The sequence below is a fragment of the Cajanus cajan genome, chromosome 2, assembly GCF_000230855.2.
Source record: "Cajanus cajan strain Asha chromosome 2, NIPB_CcT2T_4, whole genome shotgun sequence".
Lineage (NCBI taxonomy): Eukaryota > Viridiplantae > Streptophyta > Magnoliopsida > Fabales > Fabaceae > Cajanus > Cajanus cajan.
The window spans coordinates 72,872,665-72,884,768 of NC_138518.1; the positions used below are offsets into that span (position 1 = coordinate 72,872,665).

At 27.6% G+C, this 12,104-nt stretch overlaps 2 protein-coding genes across 2 annotated transcripts; one reads left to right on the forward strand and one right to left on the reverse strand.

Annotated features, from left to right (window-relative positions):
• Nucleotides 1-1,392: 1,392 nt before the first annotated feature.
• On the forward strand, nucleotides 1,393-2,376 carry LOC109804267 (seed lectin). The gene has a single exon (XM_020366066.3). The coding sequence runs from the start codon at nucleotides 1,509-1,511 to the stop codon at nucleotides 2,307-2,309; it is 801 nt and encodes a 266-aa protein (XP_020221655.1). The 5' UTR covers nucleotides 1,393-1,508; the 3' UTR covers nucleotides 2,310-2,376.
• A 5,144-nt stretch (nucleotides 2,377-7,520) lies between these two features.
• LOC109803329 (self-incompatibility protein S1) lies at nucleotides 7,521-7,973 on the reverse strand. The gene has a single exon (XM_020364851.2). The coding sequence runs from the start codon at nucleotides 7,971-7,973 to the stop codon at nucleotides 7,521-7,523; it is 453 nt and encodes a 150-aa protein (XP_020220440.2).
• Nucleotides 7,974-12,104: the final 4,131 nt, after the last annotated feature.

The window sequence follows — 12,104 nt, forward strand, 5'->3', positions numbered from 1 at the left end:
TGTATATCTTGTTGATTATTAATTTTCTCACTCCATTCAGACCGATTCTGCAACAGAAACTCCATGTTTCGTTGTAGGCTTATTAATTCTCCTTTTGTTAAAATTTGTAACATTTTGTTGACGTCGTATGATACTAAATAAGAAAATAAAAATAAAAATAATTCATTTTTAATAAATTTTAATTTAAAATATATTAATTAATTTATTTATAAATTACATTAAATTTTTTATCTTTTGGGAATGAGTTATTAAAGATTGATTCAACCAAAATAAATAACTATAACATAATTATTGGGTAAAACACTTCGTTCATAAATAAAATAGAAATATTGAATGAAAAATTCATTAAGTTATAAGTAAAATGGCTCAAAATTGCTTAAATTTTACTTTCTATGATGATTCGCACACTCATATGTTTAGCATGAAGTTATTATTGTATTAGTTTTCTCACTTATGTGAATATTTCTAGAGAACACTTATGTAAAAACTACTTCTATTTTTTAAATAATAAACTAAATGCAAGAAACTAATGTTGTTGACGTCAATATTTTTAGAAAGTAGTACTAAAAAATTTTCATGCACCAAATACTCATAAATTTGACATTAATGACATCGATAAATTTATAACAAAGGTAGATTTATATAATATTCTGTGATCTGAGTTTAATGTTATTGATTTTTCCTTTTCTGAATCCTATTTATTTTCGTATGTATTAAGTTATTGAATTCGTTTTTAATGTTTTTCCTTTATTGACTATTAGTAAATTATACTTTGCAATTGAAAATCTCGGATTTGGGTCATTGCAAAATAATTTTTAAATAAATTAGTCAAAATCATATCAATTAAATCGTAAAAAATAAGCTTATTATATATTATATAAACAAGTAATAATAGTTTTATTTTCATAATTTATATTTTCTTAGATATGTAGATTTTTATCTCACTGTCATTATACAAGAAATAATACGTAACTTTCATCCAAAAAAAAAAAACTGTATATATCATCCTAAACTTTTTAAATAACTATTTAAATAAGTTAACACGTAAAATCAAACTTTTTAAAGAGGTCATACATACTAAACTATAGTCTTAAATTTTTTAAATAGATTAATATTTAATAGCAATTGGCAAAGCCTTATTTAATGTATCCTATATATTCACCTGCTTGTTGTAAATGCTAGAATTTTATATCATCCTCTTGACAACTCTCACCTCCCTTTCCCTCGAGGTTTTTCGATGTTATATGAATCCTTTTTCCACACACAAGAAAAAAAGAAGACATATTGAGTATGCATGCATGAAATTTTACACGTTTACGTAATACCAAAAAAGTTACACATTTAATGAACACAGTATATTTTTGTTTATGCGATTCCACCGAATAACACACCCTCACAGATTAAATAATTGGTGATTGTGAATTGAATTCGCAAGGTAATATCATCTATCGATCTACTATCTTTCTAGAAAATAAGCAAAGCTACTGGATCGATTTAATCTCCTCTCCATGGGGCACATGTATTCCATTCTTCTTCTCTTTCTGTCAACCTTTCTGTTCCTCTCGCATGCGAAGGAGCAACGAGAATCCTTTTATTGTTTCGACATTGAGAGGTTCGAACCCAATCATAGTAACCTAATCTTCCAAGGTGATGCCCAAGTTTCAGCAACAGGGGTATTAGAAGTTACCCAGAAAAAGAATGATGGCGAACCAGTTAATGGCAGTGTAGGACGAGTGTTATATTCTAAGCCATTCCACATTTGGAACAGAAGAACGAACATGTCCAAAAACTTTGTTACCAAGTTGTCCTTCGCTGTGAGAGTGCCAAGCCAAAAACACAGTGCTGATGGGATTGCATTCTTCATTGCACCACGAGACAGTGTCATTCCCAATGGCTCCGTTGGAGGCCTCCTTGGCCTTTTCGGTGACTCATCTTATAGCATGTTCCGACAAACGTTTGCTGTGGAATTCGACACTTGTTTCAACGAGGACTGGGACCCACGTGGACATCCCTACCACATTGGAGTTGATGTTAATTCCGTTAAGTCCGACAAAACAGTGCCGTGGGAGTTGCATAATGGGGAAATAGCCAACGTCACCATATGGTACAATGCTTCAACCAACTACCTAGGAGTCACTTTAATCTACGATGAAAGTGATGAAGTAAGGTCGTATGATTTGGGTCACACAATCGACTTGAAGAGTGTTGTTCCGGAATGGGTTCAGATTGGCATCTCTGCCTCTGTAGGCACATCCCAAGGTTACCTTGAATCACATGAGGTTTATTCCTGGTCTTTCCATGCATTCTAACCAACCCATATATATATGCCATGCTTCACTTTCCAAATATTAATTTCAATGTTTCTACCCATATTAATATGTCGTTCTAGCACTAATCTGTATGGCTGTTCAAAAAATATATATGCATACAAAATTAAACTATTTTTATAAAGAAATAATGAACTCAAATAATATTTGAGATCCGAACTGAATTAAATTGAGCTATTTTTTAAAAAAGTTAAGTTTCTCTTAATTTTTTATTTTCCTTATATATTTATCATTGCAAAAAAAGAAAAATCAGTTCTATTTAAATTTGAGAAGTTTGCCAAACTAATAAAATAGTTTAGTTCAATTAACTCGAATTATTTTTCAATTTTTACTTTTTCAATTCAATGATTCAGTTCTCGTGAATATATTATGAAATTAAGTTTTTTTAAACAAGTTTTAAAGTGTACGTAATTACTCAATCACGTTAGTCTAAAATTTAAAATTAATATGAATTTAAAATTTTAAGATATATATGAATTAATTAGATAATAATTACTAATTAGTAAGAAGTAATTGTTTAAAATTGTAGCCTTTTATTATAAATTTCCTTAGTTTGTGAATCTAATAGGTAATGGTTTATAGTTTTAGGAAAAAAAATAGTTACGTGCTTTACTTTTTGTTATTTAAAGTTCTAGCTAGTATTGTTTTATAATAACTACGTAAAACTGACACCAATAATATCATCGGATTGACGTTATCACGTACCTATTTTGCCATGCACTATACGCCGACTCATGGCTTACGTGATATAGAAGAGAATATGAGGGGCTAATCCTCCATAGTCCATCCAATACATATATTTCATCAAAATTAAAAGCTAACTTTGTAATTGATCTACCGCGTCATTAATTGCATTTTCTTCGTGTATGAACCAATCCATAGTCCACCAATAGAGGTGTAAAAAGGGTCGGCCCAACCTCACTTATACATACTAAATATTATTTTAATTTAGGTTGGTGTATGATACACTTTGTCACTATAATATTTTTTAAGTATAGTTTCATACTTTAGATGGATTATTCTCTATCTAGATCTTGTTCATTAAAAATTTATTATTATTTTTATTATTAATAGTATTAATAAAAGGAATAGTGACAATAATAAGTTCTCTTTTTTGTGTTAGGTGAAATTTCTATATATCTAAATCATTTTCTATATCATAAAAAATATCATCAATATTCATAATTACAATATTCAAAATTTAATAAAATATTCATTCAGATTATAGTTTCCACAATGGATTATAAAACAACAAGTCAACATAATTTTTAATTTAATTCACAAGTAACAATAATTGATAAAGCAACAACAAGCCAAAATTTAATTCACAATTCTATATCCACACATCACAAGCCTTAAAAAAATACTATATTAATTTGGTATTTCATAGGAGCGACAAACTCTCCTAACACTTAATTTTAATTCTAAACTTGTAATCACAACTTTGTAAGACTATTATTATTATTATTATTATTATTATTATATAATACATTACAAATTTATAGTTTAGATTATTCCACTTATTAATTTAGCGTATTAACTCATAAGTCCGCACACCAACCCAATTTATGTCCATGACTTGTCGGACTTAGCAAGTAGATCAAAATGACCTAATTCTATTCAAGTAATCAATTTTAAAGTCTAATCTATCCTTATGTGTGGATTGGTCAGACTTGCCTATTGAATACATTGCACTCATCAACTATTCCTCAAATAGTTTCTTGACTCTATTATACAAAATTTTAAAATTATGTTATTTCATTGTATATATTTAAATTAATGGTTAATATGTTTATATATATATATATATATAAAATATAATATAATATAAATCAATATAACAAAATATTAAATAATTTTAATTTTTTTAAAAAAATTATTGACTTAATTTATTTATTGAAAAATGATTTATTTAAATTATTGACTTAAAATATAATTTATTTATTAAAAATTTTAATTTAATAATTAAATTATTAAAATTTAATGTAAATTATAGATTGTGGAATAAAGTAACTCTATTAAAATTAATTAGTCTTTATATATATATATATAGAGGAGGGATCCTTTTACTCCAAGAGTAAGTACTTACTCTGATCAATAACTCATGTTCTACATCAAATTTCAACGATCCAACAGTTCAATTTAAAGTTCTTAATGTATAACAAATTTTTTAAAATTTTGAAAATCATTTGATACTCCATTTCATTAATTCAAATTGACGAATAATTATAAAATTATTTTATACATTGATTTGAATTAATGAAACGAAGTATCAAATAATTTTCAAATTTTTTTAAAATTTGCATATTTGATCTATGTATTAAGAACTTTAAATTCAACGGTTGAATCGTTAATGTAAAACATAAGTTATTGAATGAAGTAAGTCTAGGAGTAAAAGGATCTCTCTTTTATATATATATATATATATATATATATATATATATATATATAAAACACGCAGCTTGAAAATTCTCATAAATTTTCATAATTCATAATTTTGGTACGAGGATGAGATGATTAGTTTTTAAAAACTATCAATTGTTTTTGGATTTTTTTTCCTATAATTAGAATCAATTTATGACACTAATTCAACGGACTCAACCAATAATTAATAGGGATTTATAGCTACGGGTGGCCCAATAACGTAAACTAATTAAAACTGGTCCAATTCTTTTAGTTCAGAATTTTTATCTTTTTTTTTTATAATATGAGACAAACTCAAACCAACCTATTAAGGTTGGTCATGAATGAGTTAAGTAATTAAAATATTTTGATTAAAAAAAATGGTCGGATTCAGTATGCCCAACCCAAACTAACTCTTTCACGATTATGTTGGTATTAAAAAAAAGGTTAAAATTCTATTTTGGTCCCCTATAATAATTGTTTGTTTCAATTTAATCTCATTTTTATTTTTGGTTTCAATTTGGTCCCAAACTAATTAATTGATTTCAATTTAGTCCCAAATTAATTAATTGGTTTCAATGTGGGACTTCCGTCCAAATTATTTAAACGGAGTTAACTTTTGGCCACATGGATGCCACGTAGATGCATATGTGGATGCCACGTGGATGCCAATTTTTTTGAAAACATTTGGACCCAGAACGGGCCGTTCTGGTTGCACTTTTGGTGTGTTAATTTTGCAACTGAAACGGGCCGTTCCAGATGCAAAAATTAACACACCACCAGTGTAGCAGAACGGGACGTTCTGAAACCAGAACGGGCCGTTCTGGTTTCAGAACGGCCCGTTCCAAAATTAAGAATATAATATTCTTGACTTAATTGTGTTTTTGATCGCTCAAGTATTATAATTATGCAATTTTGATTTCACAATTTTTAATTGAACAAGTTTAATCTCTCACAATTTTAAAAGATTACAGTTGTGTAATTTTAGTCTCACAATTTTTAATTGAACAATTTTAATCTCTCAAATATTATAATTGTGCAATTTTAGTATTTCTCATTAAAAATTTAATAATTTTAAAATTTTAATATATATATATATAATGTTTTAAAACTATATAATTGTTTGCTTATTTAAATTAACGTATATTATAATTTTTTTTAATGTATCAAATGATATATATTTATTATTATTAAATAAATAAAATTTATATATTATTAGTATTTTAATATCACTGATAAATTAATATCAATAATATTTTTACTATATTTATAAATAAACTAATAATTTGATAAATATAACTTAATATATATTAATATACTTTTACAAAAATATAAATATATAAGATCAGATATATATTTCTAATTAATATACTTATATTTTTCTAAAAGTATATTAATATATAACAAGTTATATTTATCAAATTATTAGTTTATCTATAAATATATTAATAATATTATTGATATAATATCAAAAATTATAATATACGTTAATTTGAATAGATAAATAATTTTTTAATTTTAAAATAATATATATATATATATATATTAAAATTATTAATTTTTAATGGGAGAAACTAAAATCGTATTATTATGATATTCGAGAGACTAAAATTGTTCAATTAAAAATTGAAGGACCAAAATCGCGCAATTGCAATTCTTTAAGGACTAAAATTACCCAATTAAAATCTTGGGGATCAAAACTGCACAATTGTAATACTTTAGAGATAAAAAATGCAATTAAACCAATATTCTTTATTAATTTTATTAAAAAATATAATAATTTTGAAAAATATTTTTGTATGGTAAAAATTTTAAAATTACTTATTTTTATAAAATACAATTATCTTATAAATAGAGTAATAATTTTTTCTTTTTCTCTTTCTGTTTGAAGAAATATTTAAGTATCACTTTATAATTTTTTGCAAATTATTTAAAATTAGAGGAATAAAATAATAAAAATTAATAAGATAAACATAATAAAATAAAATATATAAAAAATATTAATATATTTATTTTATTAGATATAACAACATAATTAAAATATAATTAATAATATATATTTTATAAAATTATTAATATTTTATATATAAAAAAGGATGAAACCGGAATGGCCTGTTCTGAAACCGGAACGGGCCGTTCTGGTTGCACTTTTACTGTGTTAATTTTGCACCTGGAACGGGCCGTTCCGGATGCAAAATTAACGCACAAAAAGTGCAACCAGAACGGCCTGTTCCGGTTTCAGAACGTGCCGTTCTGGGCTCAGGTGTTTTCAAAAAAATTGTCATCCACGTGGCATCCACGTATGCATGTACGTGGCATCAACGTGGCCAAAAGTTAACTCCGTTTAAATAATTTGGACGGAAGTCCCACATTGAAACCAATTAATTAATTTGGGACTAAATTGAAACCAATTAATTAGTTTGGGACCAAATTAAAACTAAAAATAAAAGTAAGACTAAATTGAAACAAACAATTAATATAAGGGACCAAAATAGGGTTTTAGCCAAAAAAAAAAAAAAAAAAAAAAAAAAAAAAAACTATACAAACTCAATCGTACATAACAGTTTAATAATCGAATTACTTAATAAGTTTAGGTAACTTCAATCCAAACTACCCGTGAATTCATCACTGGTCTAAAATCCAACTGATTCACAGTCTTAAATCCATGTAATTTCCCGATTAAAAAAACATCAGAATTGACAAAGAGGGAAGAGTAGTATTAACTATTAACACAGTTTATTTTTATTATTATTTAGATTAGCAAAGACATAAAACTTGTAGGCATGTATATCATTGAATGGACCATGAGATTCTCTTCTCCCAGAGTTGTAGGGGCTGATTCCAAAAATAGGCTCCATCTTCTCTCAAACTTCGAAAACATTGAGAAGTACATGTACGATCCGTTTTAGCCCTATAAATTTCAAACTGGTATTCCTTATTTTTTGCATCCATGGTGCACCAAAAAAGAGTGGTACGAAAAATGTTATCTCGGAAGGACCATACTTGCTGCTCTCCAAGTCTAAGAACATGTAGGCCAAGATCATCATCCTTTGATCGACAATGGAGATTAACCGTAACCCCACTATCTATATCATTTTTCACGAGCACAGTTTTCCTTTTACCTATAAGCCCATCCACATAACCATTTTCAACACCATTTTCTTCTTCACTCTGCACAGGGACTATCACCATGTCTGTCATAATCATCAACAATACACTAATTGTGACTAAGACCTTCCACATGTTTGCGATAACAATAAACCAAACTAATAATCTATTTCATAATAGGCACAGTCCTGTGTTCTACAATTGCAACTTTAAAGGCACCCCACCACCAAATAGTCAAACATGTAATTAATTTGTGACATTAGTTTCTGCTGGAATAATGACAATGAATTCTTTTTTTTTAATGTATATATTAATCGCAATTAAGTCAATAACATTAATTCAAACGTTTACCTTTTTTCCTAAGATAGGTATTAAATTTTTTTAATGTGCAACAGGTCAAGAAAACCATGATCAACTTTTAAACCCTTCTTTGTTCACTAAAGTTGATGTAATATATATATATATATATATATATATATATATATATATATATATATATATATTTATAATATATAAATTACTACACATATAAAATATATATATTCTCTTCTTAACATTGTTTATTATTTTATATTTAAAGTCAGAATTTAAATCTTGAATAATTTGATTAATAACGTAATAAGTTACGCTATCAATTAATATTAATTGATATAATATTTTTATGACACTATAAAATTCTTTTGAAATATATATATATATATATATATATATATATATATATAGAGGAGGGTTCAAACGACACCGGTGTAACTTTTACTAAGTGTTACACCGCTCAATAATTTTATATTAAATGTCAATTTTGAAAATCCAACCGTTAGATTGAAAGTTCATATCTCTTAGATCATATATATCAAATTTTATATTAATCTAAGATGATTTGATACTTCATTCTCATAAATCAAAATTGACGTAATATATACGTTTCAAAATATACCAAAATATGAACACTTTGATTACCTTCAAGTTGTTGTTCAATTTTAACAAAATTTGACATATATGATCTAAGAGATATGAACTTTCAATCTAACGGTTAAATTTTCAAAATTCATATTTTGGTATATTTTGAAACGTATATATTACGTCAATTTTGATTTATGAGAATGAAGTATCAAATCATCTTAGATTAATATAAAATTTGATATATATGATCTAAGAGATATGAACTTTCAATCTAACGGTTGGATTTTCAAAATTGACATTTAATATAAAATTATTGAGCGGTGTAACACTTAGTAAAAGTTACACCGGTGTCGTTTGAACCTTCCTCATATATATATAATATATAAAGGAGGGTTCAAACGATACCGGTGTAACTTTTATTAAGTGTTACACCGCTTAATAACTTTATATTAAATGTGAATTTTGAAAATTCAACCGTTAGATTGAAAGTTCATATCTCTTAGATCATATATGTCAAATTTTGTTAAAATTGAACAACAACTTAAAGGTAATCAAATTGTTCATATATTTAGTATATTTTGAAATGTATATATTACGTCAATTTTGTTTTATGAGAATGAAGTATCAAATCATCTTATATTAATATAAAATTTGACATATATGATCTAAGAGATATGAACTTTCAATCTAACGGTTAGATTTTAAAAATTCACATTTAATATAAAGTTATTGAGCGGTGTAACACTTAGTAAAAGCTACACCGGTATCGTTTGAACCCTCCTCATATATATATATATATATATATATATATATATATTAAATGATAAATATTCTAAAATTAAGTTAAATTTAAATTCACGGTATTATAAAAATTTATATATATATATATATATATATATATATATATATATATATATATATATATATATATTAATTTGACTACATCACTAATCACCATGGAACAGCTTTTCCCAAAATAAAGAAACCACCACTTTTCACAAAAAATTATATACATGACTTGTCTCTTTTTTTTTATCCTTAGTTAATTATTATTTTAAAGAAAAATACAAGGAAATATTTTCAAGTTAATTATATAATTTTAAAAAATTATTATTCACTAAACTTATTTTAAATGACCAATTTAATGCATATTAATTTTATTTAATAATTTTGTTGTATGTTAAGAATTAATTTAATCTAGGAAATTTTTTGCTTTATGTTTTTATTTTATTTTATCCGTATAATATAGTAATTCAAATTTTATTTACTACAAATAAACCAATGAATAATTAAAACAATGGATCGATGTTATGCAACTTATTGGATATTTTATCAATTCAATAAATTAAGTCAGGTTGTTTTACATAAAATAAATTAAATAATGAAATTGAAGTTTTAATATAGAAATATTGCAAAAACAATATAATAAATATAAATTTAAATGTAATATTATAAAAAAAATTAATTTCATTTGACGGGGAAGAAAAAATATTAAACTAAATTTAAAAATAGTTGTTGCATATTATCTTTTGCTTAATATTATTTTCTTTATGAATGAACTTTTTCCGAGGGTTTGGAGCCATTGAGTATATTTTAGAAAGTTCTAAACATTTCATCAAAATATATATATATATATATATATATATATATATATATATATATAGTCCCATTTTCACTATTTTTAACGACTCATGAGCATATTTCTCCTCCCTCACTCTGTCACCGACTCTCTAGAGAAGATGCTCAACACCTTTTGGTGGAGTTCAAATGGCAGTAACAAGAAAGGCATCAATTGGCTAAACTGGAACAATCTATCAACCCCTCGCAAGGATGGTGGACTTGGCTTCAAGAATTTGGACACTTTTAACATGGCGCTTCTAAGTAAACAAGTATGGCGCATTCTTACTAACCCCGATGCTCTCGTGAGTCGTCTGTTGAAGGCTAAATACTTCCCTGATAAGAGTATTCTTGAAGCAAACTTAGGTCACAATCCTAGCTACACTTGGAAGAGCTTTTGGAAAGCTAAACACTTCCTCAATGATGGCCTCAGGTGGAAAATCGGTTCTGGTAAAAGCATATCTATTTGGAACGAGCCTTGGATCCTGCACAACCAAACCTATATCAAATCTCCTAGTTGCACCAATGACGTGTACAAGCACCTTCACGTTAGTGACCTCATCTCTTCCGATACCCTCGAATGGAATCACAACATCATTCATCATATTTTTGACGAAGCCACAACTAAAGACATCCTAGCCACTCCCGTTTACAGCCACTGCACAGATGACTCTTACGTGTGGAAATGGTCCAATGATGGATGCTTCACGGTCAGGTCTGCGTATAAAGCCATAACAAGCTCTCTCCTCCCAACTAATACTATGGACCCCGACAAAACTTGGAACATCATTTGGAGTCTTCCTATTCCTGCGAAAGTGAAACATCACACATGGAGAGTCTATAAAAATATCCTTCCTACCCGTGCCCAGCTTCAAAAGAAAGGTGTGAGCTGCCCCATCAGTTGCCCAAGATGTGATGTTGGTATCGAGAATTCTTGGCATGCGCTGTTTGGATGTTATGATGCGAGAATTTGCTGGCTGGCTAGTAACCTAAAGGATAAGATGAGCTCCAACGTTGATCAAGCTAATGGTACTTCTGATCTTGTGAACAAAATCCTTAATCTTTGGTCCAAATCTGATGCGGCTGACTTTTGCATGATGATGTGGAGTATCTGGACTAGCAGGAATAATCTCTTATGGAAAGATATGCCCCATGGTTCATACAAGTGCAATTTTGCTACATTCCCTAACCCTGATGAGAATACATTTGGAATCGGTCTCTGCATTAGAGACAGCTTGGGTTCCTTTGTGGGTGCACGTACCCTCAAGATCCCTGGTCTTCCTCCTGCCAGTATTAGAGATGCTATTGCTCTCATGCAAGCCATCATTTTGGCTTCGGAAAATCAATATTCGCCCATCCTCTTCGAGTCCAGTAGTAGCAGAATTGAAAATTTTCTCCTTCATCCCAACCTGAAGGATAGAACTGAATTTAGTGACATTATGAACCATTGTAGAAATAAGATAAGTTCTTGTGCCAACTTTAATGTAAGTTTCACCCATAGATCAGCTAATTTGGTGGCTTCCAACCTTGCAAAGGCCTCCAAATATTATGCTAATCTTAAGGATTTTGCATACATCCCAAATTGTATCTTCTCTCTTTTTGTTAATGAATTGAGCTAAGGTTCAGCTCTTCAAAAAAAAAAAAACGACTCATATTATATGATTAAGAAATTAACTAGTTTTTATTCTTTTAACATCAGTACGTAGTACCTTTATGCGTGAGAGCAAGAGCATACTACATTTCTTTAGT

Excerpts from the sequence above, each read along its gene's own strand:
- LOC109803329 (XM_020364851.2), bottom strand. The coding sequence starts at position 7,973 with ATGTGGAAGGTCTTAGTCACAATTAGTGTATTGTTGATGATTATGACA.
- LOC109804267 (XM_020366066.3), top strand. The coding sequence starts at position 1,509 with ATGGGGCACATGTATTCCATTCTTCTTCTCTTTCTGTCAACCTTTCTG.